The sequence below is a fragment of the Glycine soja genome, chromosome 16 (assembly GCF_004193775.1).
Source record: "Glycine soja cultivar W05 chromosome 16, ASM419377v2, whole genome shotgun sequence".
Classification (NCBI taxonomy): Eukaryota; Viridiplantae; Streptophyta; class Magnoliopsida; order Fabales; family Fabaceae; genus Glycine; species Glycine soja.
This window is the reverse complement of record NC_041017.1, coordinates 28,611,495-28,632,838: the sequence shown is the minus strand read 5'-3', so window position 1 is coordinate 28,632,838 and position 21,344 is coordinate 28,611,495. Positions and strand designations below refer to the sequence as shown.

The window sequence follows — 21,344 nt, the reverse complement described above, 5'->3', positions numbered from 1 at the left end:
CCTCAGTCTCATCTGCCTCACAATTTCGTTTCTTCTCTCTTCTCCCAAAATCCTCTGTTTTTCCCGCAGGCCACCTAACCTGTCTCAGAAAAACTACAATCTCGGACTTGTTCACGGTTGGATCGTCTTGAAATTTTAGCACCACGTTCGCAACACAATTACGAGCATTCTCACCATTGGGAATTTTGATATTATGTCTGAGCTAAGAGAAATACCCCTTGCATTGTAGCATTTTCCTTTCCCGTAGAAACCCAGAGCTGTCTCGGTAAAACTACGATCCTGGTTTCGTTAACCGTTGGATTTTTATGAAATTTGGATATGTTGTTCGAAATTCAATTTCGCACGCTTTCACCGTTGGGATTTGCGAGATATTATTTGTGGAGGGAGAAAAATAAATTGCATGGTGACAGTACAAGTGGAGGCTTCAATCCCTTCTCTGTCTCTTTGACGTTTGAGAACTCTATCGGAGCAGTTAGAGGAAAAAAATTGGAGGAATCTCAGGGAACTGCTAGAGATGCTGCTATTGCTGGCTGAAGACACGTGAGCCCGCTTAGAGGTAAGGGATGAGTTATTCACAATTGGGGATTAGTGAGAACATGTGTAGGGATCCTTAGAGATAGCCATTGGAATGGGTTTCGGGGTGTTTTTGCAATTTTCATTTTATCCTTTTAATTATTACAATGAATTATATATGTTTAATGAATCAGTTGATGTCCCAATGAGAAATTGCTATAAATTTGATGTGTTCTTGTGTTGAGTGTGAATCCCTTAGAAAAATTAAGCCCTTTTAATAACGTAAATTATATTTTAAATAATATTATTCAATGACTTATTTTATACAAATTATTATCTTGTTCTAATTTTTCTACGACGATGATCAACATGTTATGTGTATATGATTTATCAGGTGTAATGAGTTATTATAATGGTATTATAATATTATTGTGAAGATTGAGTAGTACAAAGTTGAATGTGTCACTTTGCGAGATACATGTAAAAATGAGATGGTTGATGTGATATTATGAGATGTTAAATTGTGGACATGATATTTGATTGTGAATAAGTGTGTGTGTTTGACACTTGATGTGACAACAATTATATTGTGAGCTATGAATTATACAATAACCCGACCAGTGTTATCTTGAGAAAAGCGTTGATGCGCAGTGTTTAAGAGAAAATGTAGGTTTCCTATTCAGGAACCAGTGCTAAATTGTAGCGCAACGTGTTAAACGTGTTGAAACACGAGTGTGAGGTCGGGGGTATTGTATAATTCATGAGCAGTGCTTATAAATGAAATATGTGATGGTGGATTGTGACATTATGAGATGTGAAATTATGAATGAGTTTTGGTTGTAAATAAGTGTGTGATTAACTCTTGATGTGACATTATTTGTGTTGTAAGCTGTGAATTGTACAATAACCCGACCAGTGTTATCTTGAGAATAGTGTAAATGCGCAGTGTTAAAGAGAAAGCGTAGGTTTCCTATTTAGGAACCAGTGTTAAAGAGAAAGTGTAGGTTTCCTATTTAGGAACTAGTGTTAAATTGTAGCGCAATATGTTGTACGTGTTTAAAACACGAGTGTGAGGTCGTGGGTATTGTATAATTCACGAGCAGTGTCTGTGTGCTAAAATGATTTTAGGGGTTGGACCTGAATCAGGAGGGAGAGGCCCTGACGGACTCTTCGGAGTGTAGGCCTTGGGGGTCACCGGGTTTGAGTGCTCCTTTAAGCCTATGTTGATCCCATATGGTTGGAGCATTCTCGCAAAACATCGTGACCCTGACTGGTCTCCCTATGATCTTACTTAGTGAGAGTGACCTGACAAACCCATTGTGTGGTGTGTCTTGTTATGTACTCCTAAGCGCCCCAGGGTGGTTTTTCACTGACATGGTACCACATTGCATATAGGCTTGAGTCTTAGCATAATTGTCTCATGCGCTTGCTAATTGTTTATTATGAAATTGAGGCGTTATTATGTCTTGATCAGAGTGTGTGATTCTTGTGTAATGTGATTGATGATTGAAAAGTGTGATTGATGGATGAAAAGTGAACCTTGAATGACAAAGTGGTGGAATTACATGAATTACGTGTAAGTAAGTTTTATTTGGTTTATATGATATGTATATCTAGTTGTCTTGTTTCTCTATTAGTTAGGAATGTGATAACTCACTCCCAGTTTGTTGTTTGTGTTTGGATCCTGTGATGATCTTGAACTTTGTGTTCGGGGGAGCAGATGACTAGGTGAACTGCGTTAAGGAATATTGTGCTGAAGGACGTCGAGACACAACGCTCTGATAGGATGTGACATTGGGGTATAGGGTTTTATATTAATTCTATGAAGTCTCAGACGGCCTTGTTTGAGCCGATGACTTTATTATTTATTTGGACAAGTTAAAAATGATGTAGAAGGAAGTGATTGTGAACATTTTATCCCTTTGAAAGACTTGTATTTAAAAATGTTTTAAAAAAATACTTTTAATTAATATTTGAATTTGCATTCCTTTGTTAGTATATAGATGAGGGGTAGAGGGTGTCACACATGTGATCAGCTTCTTGCATCTGTCCTTATGGAGGACGTGAAGAAAGCCATTTTTGATATGGACTATCACTTTGAAGCATACTTTTAGAGAGGGTAATTGTTATGAGCAGAAATTCTACTCATAAGATCCTAGCGTTTGAGGTCTAGGTACCTCCAGAAAAGGGAGATTAAGGAGAGGAATTTTTCTTATTATATTGCTTGCTTTCCTTTACATTTTGGATTCAAATATATAGGCACAAAAATAATGCTAAGTTAGTTATTCTATTTCCTCTCCATGACCTAAGGAGCACGAAAGAAAATAAAAGAATGGCAATGGAGAAGAGATCCTAGCCGACAGAGGAATCTCCTTCACCCAATGAGAAGCAACCAGCTCAGCATTTAGGATTGCATTGGTCACAAAATCCTTCAGGTAGTGCGGCCTGCATATTTTCATTTTGATCTTGAGGTTAGTGCCTGTCTCCACCTTGTTTGCTGCTATTTCTTCTTCTGTGTTGGATTGTTCTGTGCTGAATTGCTCCACCTTGGGCTGATTCATAACATTCCTATGCCCATCCAAAAACACCTTGTCCTCAAGGTGTTGGGACCTTAAATCCAGACCTCGAAACAACTTAGTGGCACAGTTAAAAAAACAAAATAGCTAAAACATGAGGTGGGTTTAGAAAAAAAATAACATGTGAGTGAAGTTTGGGCCATGGTGATTTGGGCTTACTATGGGAAAGCTTGAGGTGTAGAAAAAAAAAAAGTGGGCAACCCGATCATGTCCATTCTTAATTGCTTCAAGTAAAGGTGTGTTCCCGAAGTTATCTTTAATATTGACATCTACATGTTCTTGCATAAGGAAAAGTGTGATATCTTCATATCCTCTAGATGCTGCAAGATGCAAAGGTGACCGTCCATCATAATCTGTCTTGTTGGGATCAGCTCTAGCGCGAATTAAACCTTTTAGCTGATACAGATCCCTATTGAAAACTACATTATTGACCGTCAAAGCAAGCTCAGCTTCTTGCTTTCCAACATGAAATGTGATGTCTGACTCCAACTGCTTATCTTGAAGATATTCTTTTCCATGAGTGAAGTTACTGGGCTGATTAGGGCCCTGACAATGATAATCCTCGAGGATTACCATCATCATGAAAGTGAGTGGGCTAGGTAGTGACTTGCGCCACAAGGTGCAAACCCACGCCGATCTTGGTCATGGTGGAGGTGGTGGTTGTGGAGGTGACGACGACAGATACGGTGGTCGTGGGAGAGAGGCAAGAGAGGAGTCAAGGGGCACAAAGTGGTGCTGTGTGACAACATGCAGAACATTATGAAACTTGGGATTCACTGTTTGGTTCATGGAGTCCTTAAGAACCTTCCCGAGGATGGTCTACGGTACTCTGTTACCTACACTTAGCCCGTTAAAGGGAAGACGAGTACCACGGTGGATGTTGTTGCCGCTCTTGAGAGGTAAGGTAGGGTGAAGTGGTGCTACAAGCTTACCCGTAGTGTCTCCTCTGCTGGTAAGCGGAGCCGGTAAGGGTGCTGGGTGTTTCGGTATGAGTGCGGGGTGTGGTGGCGGAGTTGGCATGGGTGGCAAAGTAAGCATGGGTGACAGGGTTGGCTTGAGCAGCGGAGGCAGTATTGGAGTGTGTGTGAGGAATGTCTTCACAGAGGAAGAAGATGGAGGTGTGGGTGAGTGGTATTGACGGGCTTCCAACACACTAATGCGGTGAATGAGTTCATCTAGTTTGGTGGTGACATGGAGTTGGTTGGAAGCTAGCTTGGCTATGGCTTCTTCAATGTGTTCCATTCTGGTTTTGGGTCGAGTTGCTTCAGCCATGGTGGTAGTGCCCAATGAAAGCACCAAATTGTTATGAGCAAAAATTCTACTCATAAGATCCTAGGTACCTCCAGAAAAAAGGGAGATTAAGGAGAGAAATTTTTCTGATTATATTGCTTGCTTTCCTTTACATTTTGGATTCATATATATATGCACAAAAATAATGCTAAGTTAGTTATTTTGTTTCCTCTACAGGACCTAAGGAGCACAAAAAGAAATGACAGAATGGCCATGGAGAAGAGATCCTAGCCGAAAGAGGAATCTCCTTCACCTAATGACAAGCAGCCAACTCATCATTTAGGATTTGCATTGGTCACAAAATCCTTCAGGTAGTGCGGCTTGCATGTTTTGCTTTTGGTCCTGAGGTTAGTGCGTGTCTCCACCTTGTCTGCTACTATTTCTTCTTCTGTGTTGGATTGCTCTGTGCTGAATTGCTCCACCTTGGGCTGATTCATAACAGTAATGCTTATGAGGACTAGCTCGCAAAGCATGACAACACAATGTTGGAACCTATTCACCTTTGGCCCCTCTACCCTTCTCAGATGTCTTCTTTTATCTTGGTTGATATAGTAGGCATTGCCTCTCTCTCTCTCTCTCTCTCTCTCTCTCTCTCTCTCTCTCTCTCTCTCTCTCTCTCTCTCTCTCTCTCTCTCTCTCTCTCTCTCTCTCTCTCTCTCTCTCTCTCTCTCTCTCTCTCTCTCTCTCTCTCTCTCTCTCTCTCTCTCTCTCTCTCTCTCTCTCTCTCTCTCTATATATATATATATATAATTTCCAACTAATTTTTTATATGATGGTTACTTAAATATTTTAATTTATGAGAGAGAATTGCATTTCACAATGTGTTAAGTTGAAATTAGTAAAAATTATAATGATCTTAAATCAACTAATAATTTTATTTAAGGTTGTGTTTGATTTAATGGAGAAAAATTAAATGATAAATTTATAAAATACTAATATATATACCCTTATTAATATATATCTCTTTTATCAAATGTGAGTAATATTTACCAAGGAATGTCTTTTTACGGTTACAACCCACAACAATGCAAATTAAACTCTCTCAAAACCCTCTCATATTAAACTCTCTTTGCACAATTTGGCCTTATGTATATTATTTATATGACTTAACAATATAATTTATCTCTTAATTATAATTAAAAATTTAATTGGATCTTTATTAAAACCGATATAAAATAATATTTTTATTAAGATTTATGATTGATTAAATAAATATTTTTACTCAGGTTATTAATACATTTGATGTAAAAATATCTATTCACAAAAGTAAATCAAACTAACATTGAAAAATAACATAATTATATTACATTAAACAATTAAAAGACTTAATTAAACTTTTCGATAATTAAAAAATTCAATTAAACTTTTATATATAATTTAAGAAACCAACTGTATAATCAAATCAATTTTATTAATGGAATTGAAGACAACTTGCAAAAAGAGAACCATTGATGGTTCCTAGTTTTAAAAATAATTTCTATTAAGGAAATAACATGCATCTAAGCCCGCTGTGTCACATATCATTTGCAAATGATTGCTGAGGTATATCGCATCACCACTATAAAGTCACAACAACTAATTTTAAATTTTTTAAAATTTACGAAGAATAAAACTAATACAAATATTTTTAAGAGATTAAAACTAAATTCAACTATATTTATAAATACTGAAACATATATAATTTATACTTTAATAATCAAAATGGATGAATTCTTATTGGTACGATCAATTTTTTGTTATTTTTTTCACAGTTTTTTTTATTAATTTGATAGGTTTAATTATTTATTTGAAAATCTAAATTATATATGATGATTTCTATAAATTCTTTTAAACATAGTTCATAAGTCTTTAGTTAAACTTAGTACAATAAGCTTTTTTTAAAAATTTATTTCAGTAAGTTTATATTAATATTTTTTTAAAAAAAAAAGTTGTCCTCCAATAAGAACTTGTAAAATAAGCAATTGAATGAATTATTTATCCAAATACACTTATATTGATTTGGGTGGAAACAACTCAAGTATCTATTTTTTTTTCTTTATTGTTTGTTTTGATATAAATTCTGATTTTTTCAATCGAGATATTGCTCGGCCGAAATATATATATATATATATATATATAACACTCGAGTTTTGTATAAAAAAACATATTGAGATACAATCATGGCGAAGGTTGTATATTTAATATTATAATATTTTTAATTTTTACTACGTCTAATTCACACTAATTTCCTTACTTATTAAGTAAAAAAATATTAAATATTTTTAAGATATTAAACTCATTTATTTTTTATTTGATACATTTTTTATGAAATATTGGAAAGTCTAATAAAAAGGTATTATAACAAAAGATAGCATTATTTTAATTAAAATTATTCAACCATGGAAGTTTGAAGAATTTTGAATAATTCTAAATTTTCATACAACATCTTATTAATTATTTTACTTACTAAATAAATAATTTTTTTATATTTTTAAGATATTAAATATATTTATTAATTTTCATTAAACACTATTTTATAAAATATTATAAAGATGAATAAGATAATGAATTAGTAGCATTACTCATTGTTCATATATTAGAAATTAAATAATCGTCCAAGTACTTACCAAAATAAGTATTAAATAAAAACATAAATACATTCTAGTATTTTAGCACGTGTGCATTGCACCAAAAAATGTTTATTTATGTAATTAATTAAAATATATAATAAATAAATATTTTGAATATAAAATTATATTATATTAAATTTCATAATACATAAATATTTTTAATAAGTTATATTTATGTTTATGATAAATAATTTATACTGTGATACAAAATTATTTTTAATTATTGATAACTTATTTTAAAAAATATATAAATTCAATTTAAAACTAAAAAGTGATAAATGATAAATTGTTAAGAAAAATTCCTAAAATCTCTCTCATTAAAGAATAACATTTAAAAAATACTCTAGTTTAAAATAGTTATTCTAATTTATATAGAGAGCCGATAGAGAATATTAGAAATATAAATAAATATTTGTAAAAAAAATGTAATAAATAATTAGAATTATTCTTTTTATCTCTTTTTTTTTATTTTTAAGTTTTTAGTTTTTATTTTTTTTCAAAATAATCAAATTTTTAGAATTTCAAAGTCTAATTAATATTTTTCTGTCTCAAATATACCTTTATTTAATATAACAAATTTAAGCAAAAATTATAAGTAAGAATATTTTAATCCAAATATAACAAATTTTAATAGGATTAAAAAATCAAAAATATTAAATAAGAATATTTTAATCTGAATATAATAAATTTTAATATTATTAAATATTTTTTAATGCATGTACAGTAAAATAAGTAAAAAATGAGAAGGATGTATTATTTCTAGTGTCCGAAAGCTAAGTGTGTTGACTTGATGACCGAACATGACCTGTTCCCATTCAATTCAATTCCAAAAAGGTAAAACCAAATGCCATAAATTTGTCAATCACACTGCCAGTCTGCCACTGCTCATATTAATAACACATGCCATAAATACATATGTGATTTGTTTTTTTTTCGCAGATATTTTATTTCTTTGTGTATTATTGATTTTTTAATTAGAGACAGATTTACATTAGCTGTTTAAGAAAAATTTCATTGTCTGATTATAACAATTACAATCTAATGCATCTGGTTATCTAGAAACAAACTGATTTTTAAAAATTATCAATTTTTTGTAATAGAGAATATTAGCAAGATTAAGTTTATTATGTATAGACAAATGCACCTGTTGTATTTGTTTTAATATCTTGATATAGACTTTCTTGTATTAAGGAGAATTTTCATTTTCTTTCGCTACAAAATATACTCCGTTTATTATTATATTATTTTAGATTTAATATAATTTACATTTTTTAAAAAAAAAATAATACATGGCATGGATGGTGCCTCTTAGCCATCTCTAGCCATTAGAACCAAATTCCATTTCTCAACCACTGCACCAAATAGTCACTCATATTAGCTCAATAGGCTTTTGATTAATTTCTTGCAGTGCCAATTAAAGCCAGGCCATTTATTGCTGGCAGGACTATTGTTCAATTACTACATAATTACGAATAAAGGATCATGCTATAAAATGATACCCTTTTTGGTTGGCGAAATGTATGGCCTAGATTAATGAATCATACAACAATAGTAAAGTTATTAAATAAGTGAATACGTGAATCAAGACATGGAATCATTTCAGTCTTGGAACTAAGATGAAATTATTTCAATCTTATATATGTAATTAGTATTAAATTGGAATAAGAATTTTATTGTTTATAATAATCTTATCTTATTTGAATAAGATTGTGTTCAATAAAAAAAATATAGCTGTTCTGAAAAGAAGAAAAAACAACTGTCACCATTTTTCCTTTTTTCTTTCCTTTTTGTATTTTCCCCTAAACTAGCTCTAATCCCTGGTCCAAGCCAACCAAAAACATTGCGCTGATTTGAAACTTTGTCGTATGGATTGTCTTTAAATTGTCAAAAATTTCAACTAAAGTATCAACGTAACTATCTATTTTTGTGGTTCTCCCAATTCAATGACGTCAATCTAATTTGATCCTTGGGGATAGATGTAGCATTTTTGCTGTACTCTCTTTATGAGAACTTTATGCCGAAATAGATTCTAAAGCCTAAGAAAACAGTGGAAACTTGGCTCTTTCTGCTTTCAACTTCGGCTGTTGTATTTGACCATTCTAGCCCAAAGGAATGAATACACATGGCAAAAAAAAAATGGGTATCCGTTCGAATCCATTTCAATTTTGACAGATAATATTTGAGTTGATCGGGTATAAATTTGGGTTTGGATTTTTTCCGATAACCAAAAGTTGGGTACGGGTATGAGTATGAGATTACTAGACCCGTCCCGTCCCGACCCTGAATCCGAATCCGTCTCACTACTTAAAATTTTTAAAATTTTTGCATAATTTAATCAAAAGACATAGAATTTTTATTACTAGTTAATTTTATTTTAGAATTTTTACAATTTAATATTATTTTTTTAATTATTTTTGTAGATACACGCGTTATAATAAATTTATTGATATATAAGTAGTTAAAAATAAATGTTTAACAATCAATTTATTTTTTTTAAAATCAAATTTTTAATATTTTTTTACAAAAAAAAAATATTTTTCTAATTTGAATCGTATATGGGACGAGATAGGAGATACCCAATACCCGACGGATATCAGATACGGTATAAGAATATGTTGGAGAGTCAGAATAAGAAATTGGAGAGACAATATTCATACCCGCCCGTCCCATTGTCATGTCAGAATGAACCAAATTCAACATTTTATAGGGAACACTGAACGTTCAGCCAAAATTTGGGGATGAAAGTATGAAGTACCAAACAAGTAAAATGTGTCCTATCCATCACAACATTAGCTTCAAAAATTAATTCATCATCGTTCTTTGTTTTGGTGGTACCATTTCTCACCATCCCAATTCATCGAATAGCCATAATAAAGTGTAACCAATTTAGAAGACTAGAAGTGGATCAGATCCAAATCTAAATTCCAACAGTAAATCATAGAAAATAGAATGAAACATTACTAAAAAAAATCGTTTTCAATGATGATTCTTTGAGGCTTTTCACGAGGTTTTACAATAATCTATAATCTTTAAACTTAACGTCACAACGATTTTTAAATCATCTTAGATTTTTTTGTTCTAAATCGATTCTTACCAAAAATCGATTTAATATTTGTTTTTTTAAAAAAAAGTTAAAAAATTGATGTTTTTAAGATGTTCCAAATAATCATCTTAAAAATTTCACTTTCTACATACGTTATTTGTGAAACTTTCTTAGAATTTAAAAAAAAATGTTAAAAATTAATATTTCTAAAATGATTATTTGAAAAAATTGTTTTAGAAAGTGGATTTTTTAAAATAATTTCTTCAAATAATTATCTTAAAATTTTTTATTTTCTAAGACGATTAGTTGAAAGAATCATCTTAAAAAAATTTTTTTTTTTACAAACTTGTGTATCAATTTTAAATTCAAATTGTTCATACTGATACTTAATTCTTGTGAAATTAGATACCGCAGACTTATTGTACAATTAAATCACTTACGTTTTTCTCGTAAAATCGTCATGATTTGTAATTCCTTTATTTATGAAATTATCAACGTCTTTAAGTTTTAGACAATTTTTTTAGAATCGTCGTTATTCTAGGTCGTTGAATACATTTTTTTTTAAATAATGATAAACACCCGATGCACAATGCATGTTTCCACGTTCGACCAAGAGAATTTCTTAGGCGCATCAACCATGATTTCAATTTGATATGAAAGAATAAGAATAAAGTAAAAGTGTTTATTGAGTAAAATTAAATTTAATAAAATTAATTAAAAATATTAAACATTAAGCATAATTATAAAATTTCAATTAAAATATGCATTATCTTAAGAAGGATAAATTTTAAGAATTTAGTGAACACTGAAATCCCTAACAGGAGGGTAAGTATAATAAAATGAAACATCCTAAAACAGAACCATTGCAATTCGCATGTTTCCACATTCGACCAAGAGAATTTCTTAGGAGGCATCAACCGTGATTTAAACATGACGTGAAAGAATACGAATTAATTAAATGTACTGATTAAAACCCTCGACAACAAAACAGAAGGCAAAGTTAAACATGCAAAGATAAGATAGACAGACATATAGCTCAATGATTCATGCTATCACATCGTTGATAAACTTTTAACTACGACGATTCATTGAAAACCTACCACATTAGGCGAAACATGAATATATCTAAAATCTCTCTAAACTAAATAGTATTAAATATCTGTAAAAAGTAAATAAAATCAAATTCTTTTGATTGACAGAGCCTACTCCATCACATGATATTAAAAACTCACCAGAAACCCTAGGCCCAGATCACACCTTGGCGCCGTTTACACTTTTTCAGAAGCTCTTGTCAAAGAACTGCAATTAAAAAAAAGAAAATAATAAAACATTCACAAACAAAGAAAATCCTATCCAAGAAATATAATTCAGTTTTGAGATTATAGAAAAAATATATGAATTTAATTTCTATAGAATACACTACATCTCTTGAAAAAAAAAACAAAAAAAAAACTCTTAAATGTAATTAAACTCTAAACTGAATTATTACAGTTATTTTTAATAAAAAAAAACAAACAAAGCTCCTAAGAAAAAGAGAGAAATTTGAAAACAAATCAAAATCATTAGTATAAAAAGTATTATAAGATACTTATTGCGGTACGAATATTATAACTAGAAAAAAAAATCTGAGAGAGAAGAGCAACTCTATTTCATCTCTGAGCAAACATAAATTATAGACAGAGTTCGGAGAAGAGTGAGGGAATCTCTAATTCTCTATGCGTACGTTTCAGTGAATCTGAAAAAAAAATGCGCACATTAGCACTGACTCCTCTATGCTTCTTCCTTGCCTTCGATCAGTAACGTCTTACTCTCCTCTTCTTCACTACCATTACAACCATGCCAACCTTTCTCATCCTCGTGCTATTGTGCGCACGCTTCTTATCATGCGCCCAGTGCGGCTCCGTGACGGAGATCCAAGCCTTAACGTCGTTGAAGCTCAACCTCCATGACCCTCTTGGCGCACTCAACGGTTGGGATCCGTCAACTCCGTTAGCTCCGTGCGACTGGCGTGGAGTTTCATGCAAAAACGACCGAGTCACCGAGTTACGCTTGCCTCGCCTTCAACTCAGTGGCCAACTCGGTGACCGACTTTCAGACTTACGCATGCTCCGAAGGCTAAGCCTCCGTTCCAACTCCTTCAACGGCACCATTCCTCACTCGCTCTCCAAATGCACGCTCCTACGCGCCTTGTTCTTACAGTACAACTCGCTCTCTGGCCAACTTCCGCCGGAGATCGGAAACCTCGCCGGCCTCCAGATTCTCAATGTCGCCGGTAACAATCTCTCCGGCGAAATCTCCGGCGAACTTCCTCTCCGTCTTAAATACATCGACATTTCCGCGAATTCTTTCTCCGGCGAGATTCCGAGCACTGTGGCGGCTCTTTCCGAACTTCAGCTTATCAACTTTTCCTATAACAAATTCTCCGGCCTGATTCCGGCGCGTATAGGAGAGCTTCAGAATCTGCAATACCTTTGGCTCGATCATAACGTTCTTGGAGGAACCTTACCTTCGTCTCTCGCGAATTGTTCCTCGCTCGTGCATTTAAGCGTTGAAGGGAACGCGCTCGCCGGCGTGTTGCCGGCGGCAATTGCTGCTCTCCCTAACCTTCAGGTGCTGTCCCTCGCGCAGAACAATTTCACCGGGGCAATTCCCGCTTCCGTTTTCTGTAACGTCTCGCTCAAAACGCCGTCGCTCCGCATCGTTCAGTTAGAGTTTAATGGTTTCACCGACTTCGCGTGGCCTCAAGCCGCCACAACGTGTTTCAGCGTTCTCGAAGTTTTCAACATTCAGCGCAATCGCGTGGGCGGCAAGTTTCCGCTGTGGTTAACCAATGTCACCACGCTGTCCGTCCTCGATGTTTCCGGCAATGCGCTCTCCGGCAAAATTCCGCCGGAAATTGGACGCCTCGAGAAACTGGAGGAGTTGAAGATAGCCAACAATTCATTTTCCGGGGAGATTCCGCCGGAGATCGTGAAATGCAGGTCCCTGCGTGCTGTTGTTTTTGAAGGTAACAGGTTTTCCGGTGAGGTTCCTTCGTTTTTCGGTAGCCTTACACGGCTGAAGGTTCTGTCTCTTGGTGTGAACAATTTTTCTGGTTCTGTTCCAGTGAGTATTGGTGAGCTTGCGTCTCTTGAAACGTTGAGTTTAAGGGGTAATAGGTTGAATGGTACAATGCCAGAGGAGGTGATGTGGTTGAAGAATTTGACAATATTAGACCTCAGTGGAAACAAATTTTCGGGTCATGTTTCTGGTAAAATTGGGAACCTGAGTAAATTAATGGTTCTGAATCTGAGTGGCAATGGCTTCCACGGAGAAATTCCTTCTACTTTGGGGAATCTTTTCCGTCTCGCTACACTTGACTTGAGCAAACAAAATCTCTCTGGTGAATTGCCCTTTGAAATTTCAGGGCTTCCCAGTTTGCAAGTCATTGCTCTTCAAGAGAACAAGTTGTCTGGGGTGATCCCTGAAGGGTTTAGCAGCTTGACCAGTTTGAAACACGTGAACCTAAGCTCTAACGATTTTTCTGGGCATGTCCCCAAGAACTATGGCTTTCTTCGATCTATGGTTGTTCTTTCACTATCCCATAACCGCATCACAGGAATGATTCCCCCGGAAATTGGAAACTGCTCTGACATTGAAATTCTCGAGCTTGGATCAAATTACTTGGAGGGTCCAATTCCCAAAGATCTCTCTAGCCTTGCCCATTTGAAAATGCTTGATTTGGGTAAGAACAATTTAACTGGAGTTTTGCCTGAGGATATCTCCAAATGCTCATGGTTAACTGTTTTGTTAGCAGATCACAACCAACTCTCTGGTGCTATACCAGAGTCATTGGCAGAGTTATCATACCTAACAATACTGGATCTCTCTGCCAACAATTTGAGTGGGGAAATCCCAAGTAATCTGAACACAATCCCTGGTTTGGTTAACTTCAATGTCTCGGGTAACAACTTAGAAGGTGAGATTCCAGCGATGTTGGGTTCTAAATTCAACAACCCTTCTGTATTTGCAAACAACCAGAACCTATGTGGGAAGCCATTGGATAAAAAATGCGAAGAAACAGACAGTGGGGAGAGAAATAGGTTGATAGTGTTGATCATTATCATCGCAGTTGGAGGTTGCTTATTGGCACTATGTTGCTGCTTCTACATTTTCAGCTTACTAAGATGGCGCAGAAGGATCAAAGCGGCAGTGTCCGGGGAGAAGAAAAAGAGTCCAAGAACGAGTTCCGGAACAAGCCAGAGCCGTAGCAGCACCGACACAAACGGTCCAAAACTCGTCATGTTCAACACCAAGATCACTCTCGCGGAAACAATCGAAGCAACGAGGCAATTTGACGAAGAAAACGTGCTGAGCAGAACAAGACACGGGTTGGTATTCAAAGCCTGCTACAACGACGGAATGGTCTTTTCCATTCGCAAGCTCCAAGATGGGTCATTAGACGAAAACATGTTCAGAAAAGAAGCAGAGTCCTTGGGCAAAATCAGGCACCGAAATTTAACAGTTCTCAGAGGCTACTACGCTGGTTCACCAGATGTTAGACTCTTGGTATACGATTACATGCCCAATGGAAACCTCGCAACGTTGCTCCAAGAAGCTTCTCATTTAGATGGGCATGTTTTGAATTGGCCAATGCGACACCTCATTGCACTAGGAATTGCTCGCGGCATAGCGTTTTTGCACCAATCTTCACTTATCCACGGTGACATCAAACCCCAAAACGTGCTTTTTGATGCAGACTTCGAAGCCCATTTATCAGATTTCGGGCTTGACAAGTTAACAGTTACCAACAACAACAACAACAACAATGCAGTTGAAGCCTCTACTTCAAGCACGGCTTCCGTTGGCACGTTGGGTTACGTGTCACCGGAAGCTACTTTAACCGGGGAAGCCACGAAGGAGTGTGACGTGTACAGCTTCGGCATCGTGTTGCTGGAGCTTCTAACCGGGAAGAGGCCCGTGATGTTCACACAGGACGAGGATATTGTTAAGTGGGTGAAGAAGCAGCTTCAGAAGGGGCAAATTACGGAGTTATTAGAGCCTGGTTTGTTTGAACTTGACCCAGAGTCTTCTGAATGGGAAGAGTTTCTGTTGGGTGTGAAAGTGGGCTTGCTTTGCACAGCACCGGATCCTCTTGATCGTCCAACCATGTCTGATATTGTGTTCATGCTCGAAGGTTGTCGTGTTGGACCCGATATTGCTTCCTCCGCTGATCCCACCACCCAACCTTCTCCTGTCTAACCCAGAAAACGAACAGGTGTCTGAGTTTACAACATCATTCAACCAATTGAATTAAACAACATTTTGATAAGACAGACATGTGTCTGCTGAAGTTTAACATTTTTCTTTCGGAAAATAACTTTATTTTGCGACTTTAGAAATGAAACAGTAGCTCTTAGTTGTTTCTTGTGTTCTTAGCTGGAGTGGAATTCTTTCTGCATGAAAAAAAGAAGAAAAAGAAACATCTCTTATGCAGTTTGGAGTATGGACACTTGGTGTTTTGCTTCAAGTGGAGGAGAACTTGGAATCTGAGGTGGCAGTGTGAGGACCACTGGTGATGTCAATGTCTTTTTGACACGTAGGATCATGTGAAAACTTTGTGGTATCTGAGGTTGATTCTGTTACCAAGGATAGAGTGTCGTGGAATGTTTATGGGTATACGAGTTTCTTGATGCTACACGTGGCTCTCACTGTTATCGTAATTGTAGTGAGAAAAAAAATGGAAAGAAAGGATTAGAAGTCTCAATTATTAGGCAGTGTTTAGAGTGGGTCCTGATTTATTTGATTTGGATTATTGCAATGTGATCTGTCATGTTGACCATTTTTTTGGTTTTGGGCGTGAATCAGGAACAGGATTTAGGAAGGAAAAAGTAATCATTTGTCACTGACTTTTGCTCTGTTCTTTCAATTTAATTATTCTATTTCTTTACCTTCATTTTTATACTTATTTTGTATATTTTTTCTTCTCATTGTCATTCAATGTTCTCAATGAGTGAAATTGTCTTTATATAATTTCTTTGAATGGATAAAATGTTCTCAATGAGTGAAATTGTCTTTATATAATTTCTTTGAATGGATAAAATTCAAATTGTAGATCGAAAAATTCTGCATTTTTTTCTGTTTCGTGCTATGTGGAACAGAAGAAGTGAAATGTTGGTATGAATGAATATTCTAACGATTTGCCTAGACTTTGAAATATGTGTGCATATACAGAGAGAGATCAGAGGAAAGAAAATCAGTGATTGTTTATGTTTAGCTTCCTATCTAATGTTTCATTGTTTACATCATGCTCTGATGGATGATTGTAAGTGTCTATTTTTTTAATGGAAACATAGTAACGAAATTAATAGTAAAATGCAAATGCTAATTATTATTTTAAGGACATTGATTGAGTAATTTAAAATAAAAATATTTTTATTGAGAGGTAAAAATTATATTATATTATGATCTTATGTTCTTTTATGATTTATAAATTAAATATTTTTTTTAATTTTTTAATCAATACCTTAAAGATATTTGTTAGGCAGACCTATAATAAAAATGTATGTTTCTTTTGTTAAAACCTAAAACGAAGAAGGGATTTATTCCCCGCAAAATTAAAGCTTTCAACACCATTGTACACCCTAAGTTGTACTCTTATTTGGTTAAATTCCAATTGAATTAAAAATCATAAAAAAAAATAATTAAACCGAGGTTGCCTCTTATGGTAAACTATTGTGTGACTATGTCCATCACTCTCAATCTTGAATCTTGGAAGCACCGCAGTTGTTGAATTAATGTGCTATCTAAGGTTAAATCTTGTCTTTTTTATTTCTTATAAAACGAGAAAATTTAAAAGTAGCTGAGGCGGGAGAGAATATAGAAATCAAAAGGTGTTGGGGAATTCGAGGAGACACCCTAAGTTCATAATAACAAGCCGGAAAAATGACACCCTTTTTACCTTTGAAATTTGAAGGGCTGCATGTGTTTTGACTTTAAGGAGCAAATCTCGCGATAGAACTTCTATGTTTAGTTCGTTTGAGTGTTTGACCAATTAGATGAATGGACTGACTTAGAGTGTTCTGTTGTCTGTAGAGAAAGAAACTGAAAAAAAAAAAAAGAATAATAAAATGATGTGAAATTTTACATTTTACTTAATTTAAAACTTTTATTTTAATTCATTTTGTTTCACTCTACCAAATGAACTTTAAAGATTAACCTTAGGTTTTGTTGGTTTCTTAGGAAAAAAGAGTCGATGAAAGTTCCAACACCAATGAAATGAAAAGGAAAGAATCTTAAACTTTCATTCGTTTGGTTGTAGTGAAAGTAATAGTACAATTGGTATCAAAATGGTGAGATCCATTGTTACAAGTTTCTTTTAAAAAATGAGATGAAATGGAAAGAAAGAATGTGAATAGAGAAAAAAAAGGTTGAATATTTCCAAAATTGACCCTGTACAGGCACACGAGACCATAATTTTTATTCAAAATTGAATATGTTCCATGCCAAATTTGATTTATGGTTAGCAAAATCGAATATGGTGCATATTCGAATATGACTTGCATTTTTATTTTTTGAAACACCCGTGAGGGGCTTTTTGTAGGATACTGATAACAATTCAACAGAGAATGATATTGATAGCAGAGTCATATACCAGATCACATACCAGAAGATGCACCAGAATACAATACTAGCAGACCAAGAAGAAATATCAACACATGCTATATTTCCATTACTAGCAATACATATTAGCAATTTGTTATTATTAAAATTTTGTTATAATAGAATTCAATTACTAATAGTAGTATAAATGTAAGAAGAAGTGAAATGAATAATCAATCAGAACAATTATCTCCATTAGTGTTCCTTCATAGTCTCTTAGTAGTGTAGCACTAGCATTAGAGTAGCGCTATTCGTATCAATTGGTCCTACTTGCCCCATTCTCTGCTACTCTTCAATGGCAAATGCCGAACCTCTCGACGCCAGCCTGGACTGCCTCGAGACTGCCATGGTCAACCTCGCCGCAGCCCAAGCTTCCATGGATTCCGCTCTCCATGGAACTCACCTCCGTCTTGACGCGTTCCACGCCTCCATGCTCTTCAAACTCGATCTTCTTAGCCGAAAACTGGATACCATGATTTTCTGCCAACGCTCCCCGTCACCTTCTTTGGTGCAGCCACCATCGCCGTCGCTGCCACCATTTCCTCCTTCAGCATAACCGCCGTCGCCTCCACCATTTCCTCCTTCAGCGCAACCACCACCGCCACCGCCATCTCCTCTGCCTCGCTCTCACATGCCTCCTCCCATGGCTGGACAACGAGATAGTCTTGTTATTGGAATCGATTCCCGCACCATCGATTTCCTCGTCCGCGTGTGGCAGCACCACTGTGCCGACATCAACCGCCACTTCCAGTCGATCCAGCTATGGCCTCTGCCGCTCTGCACCAACACCCACGGTTACCACAAGGTCCCCTACGACAATGACATCTTCCTGCTCGGGGACACTACCGTCGCGCACTGGATTCGTTCGCGTTGGCTTTGGATTCTCTTCACTACTGAGACTCCGCTTTGCTTCATTCGTCCTCGGCGTCAAAAACTGCCGCCACATCCACCACCACCTCCGAAGCCACCGCCTCCACCGTCTTTACCACCTCCCTTGATTGCTCCACGACGCGGGTCACACACCCACTCTTCTCCTTGGCCGTTCAGTTCCGTGGCACGGGTCACACACAGGCTTTACTGATTCAGACATTAATATTGTTAGGCCCACACCAGCCCACAAACAAAGTAACTTTCGTGACGCACCTCTTGTTTTCTAAACTCACCCCTGTTTCCGCTTGTTTTTATTGTCCAACCTTGAGGACAAGGTTGTTTTGAAGCGGTGGGTAATGATAACAATTCAGCAGAGAATGGTGTTGATAGCAGAGTCATTATACCAGACCACATACCAAAAGATGCACAAGAATACAATAATACTAGCAGACCAAGAAGAAATATCAACACATGCTATATTTCCATTACTAGCAATACATATTAGCAATTTGTTATTATCAATATTCTGTTATAATAGAATTCAATTACTAATAGTAGTATAAATGTAAGAAGAAGTGAAATGAATAATCAATTAGAACAATTATCTCCATTAGTGTTCCTTCATAGTCTCTTAGTAATGTAGCACTAGCATTAGAGTAACACTATTCGTATCAGATACCATTTTTTTTTCTTTTGTTTTACTTTTTGTTAGTTTTGCTTGTCCAATTTACCAACATATTCTATTCCAACCATCCTCGATTACATGTTGTTTAACATGTGCAACATTTTTAAGGGCATAATCAATTATACCGGTTAAATTTAATAAAAAAATTCATAACAAAAATATTTATAGTGGATAAAATAGGAGTTATATAAATATTTAATTTTTATTATTTTATTTTCATACTTACTAAATCATTTTAATTCAAATATTTCGTCTCTTTTTTACTTCTGCCAAATAACTTTACTTTCCACTCTCTTTAATCTTTCTTTCATCCCTTTTGATTTCTTTTCATTTCTCACACTTTTATCCTTTTTCATTCCTCTCTCAACCCAAATCTACCTTAAAACGTGAAATCAACCTCAGGTCGTTTAATCTAATTAACCAAAATAATAAATTCAGCATAGAAAGCCTAAGCCTGAACCAAAGTAAACTGAGTGAACTTCATTTATTGTCATAATATTAGTTATACGTTTTTTTCCTTGGGTAAATCCAGTATGTTTTTTGACTAAATAACTCTAACCTCTTCTTTACTCGTCTGATTTTTAAACGGCACCTTTTTTTTAAAAAAAAATAAAATACTGATGCCCTAATCGCTAAAGCAGACAGTCTTTATAACTTAATCACACTTTTTGACCATTTTGGAACTTATTAAGTATCCTTATTTTTTAAATTAAAAGTTTGGTCTTCCCATCAATTTTTTTTTTCTATTTATCTTCATAAATTAAATTGATTAAATTATTTTAAATTTCCTACTCAAACACATGCATCAAATTTCATCCAAAATTGAAAATTAAATCTCGTATTTATTTCCCCTTCAAATGCTATATCACATCCTACAAAATCTTTCAAATTGAATCAAATTTTCACTACATTTGTAACTTATAATTTCTTAAAATTATTTCAAAGTCTAAATCTATCACAATCTCAAATATTTGCATAAAAAATGAGATTCAAAGATTTTGTTAAAAAAAAGTGAAATAGGGACCAAGTTTGCTTGATTTTAAAAGTAGTAGAACTTACCAACTTGACAGCTCAAGGAGGGTCGGATACTGATATGCCACGATCTTCAACAAGAAACATTAAAAGTCAGAAACAGATTGGTAAAATAAGAGTGTGAATTATTTGCTTAATGATGACAAGAGACGAGCTTCAACCGGAGTCAAACCAAAGACTTTTAAACATGTTGGTAGGGAAGGAGGGGACAAGTGCCGTTGCACAAGAAGCTGTGGGACAATGGTGACTCTTCACTCGCATCATATCTCCATTTATCACGAGATTATGAACCCTTCTCATGGAACACGTTCTTCCTAGAAAATTAGTTCTTTTTTTTATATTCAAGAACCCATTCTTCCACAAATAGTGTTCTTAATGCTAGCAGCTAGTTTATCCCCCTCCAATAATTCTCGTGACTACTCTGTGGCTTTAGGTAAGTAAATAGAATAGGATAACTTTATATTATCAAGAATACTTTGGTGGCCAATTATCCTTCATGTCTATAAATTGATGTGTAGGTATTCTGAACAATCAATGCATTCGCCTATGTTAGTTCTCATATAAATGTCTTTAGTCATATATTGGGATTAAAGGCTTATGAGTAAGGGGAAGCTTTGCGTGAACATTCCAGTGCCTACCAGGGGAATGACAACGAGTTCAACATGGAACAAAAGTGATAGTGACATGCCCAAAATGTAAGGTTTATATCATAACCAGTCAGAATTAGAAACGTTTCCTAAATTCTGAAACCTATCATATTCCAAACAAGTTAGTTTATTAAAATGTAAAGTACCATGAATCAAGTTAGTTTCATTACACAAAATTAATTCTATAAGTCAAAAACTTTATAAACAAAATTAATTCTATAAGTCAAAAACTTTATAAACAAAATTAATTCTATAAGTCAAAAACTTTATAAACGCAATAAAACACAAGGTTCAGAAGCAAAACTCTGAAAATTTGAAACAACAGCTTTAGATGGTCTTCATATGATAAGCAGGGGCTTAAAGGACAATATCGGTTGTTTCCTAAAATATGATAGCCTACTAAGGAATGAATTTTTTTATAACTTCAAAAGGAAGTAA

At 34.9% G+C, this 21,344-nt stretch overlaps 2 protein-coding genes across 2 annotated transcripts; one reads left to right on the top strand and one right to left on the bottom strand.

The window, feature by feature from the left end:
* Positions 1-2,795: 2,795 nt before the first annotated feature.
* LOC114389934 (potassium channel SKOR-like) lies at positions 2,796-3,665 on the bottom strand. Its single transcript, XM_028350633.1, has 2 exons — positions 3,291-3,665; positions 2,796-3,146 (listed from the first exon to the last, which is right to left on the bottom strand). The coding sequence occupies exons 1-2, from the start codon at positions 3,663-3,665 to the stop codon at positions 2,796-2,798; spliced, it is 726 nt and encodes a 241-aa protein (XP_028206434.1).
* Positions 3,666-11,656: 7,991 nt separating this feature from the next.
* Positions 11,657-15,960, top strand: LOC114390188 (probable LRR receptor-like serine/threonine-protein kinase At4g36180). The gene has a single exon (XM_028350883.1). The coding sequence runs from the start codon at positions 11,868-11,870 to the stop codon at positions 15,270-15,272; it is 3,405 nt and encodes a 1,134-aa protein (XP_028206684.1). The 5' UTR covers positions 11,657-11,867; the 3' UTR covers positions 15,273-15,960.
* The last annotated feature ends 5,384 nt before the right edge of the window (positions 15,961-21,344 follow it).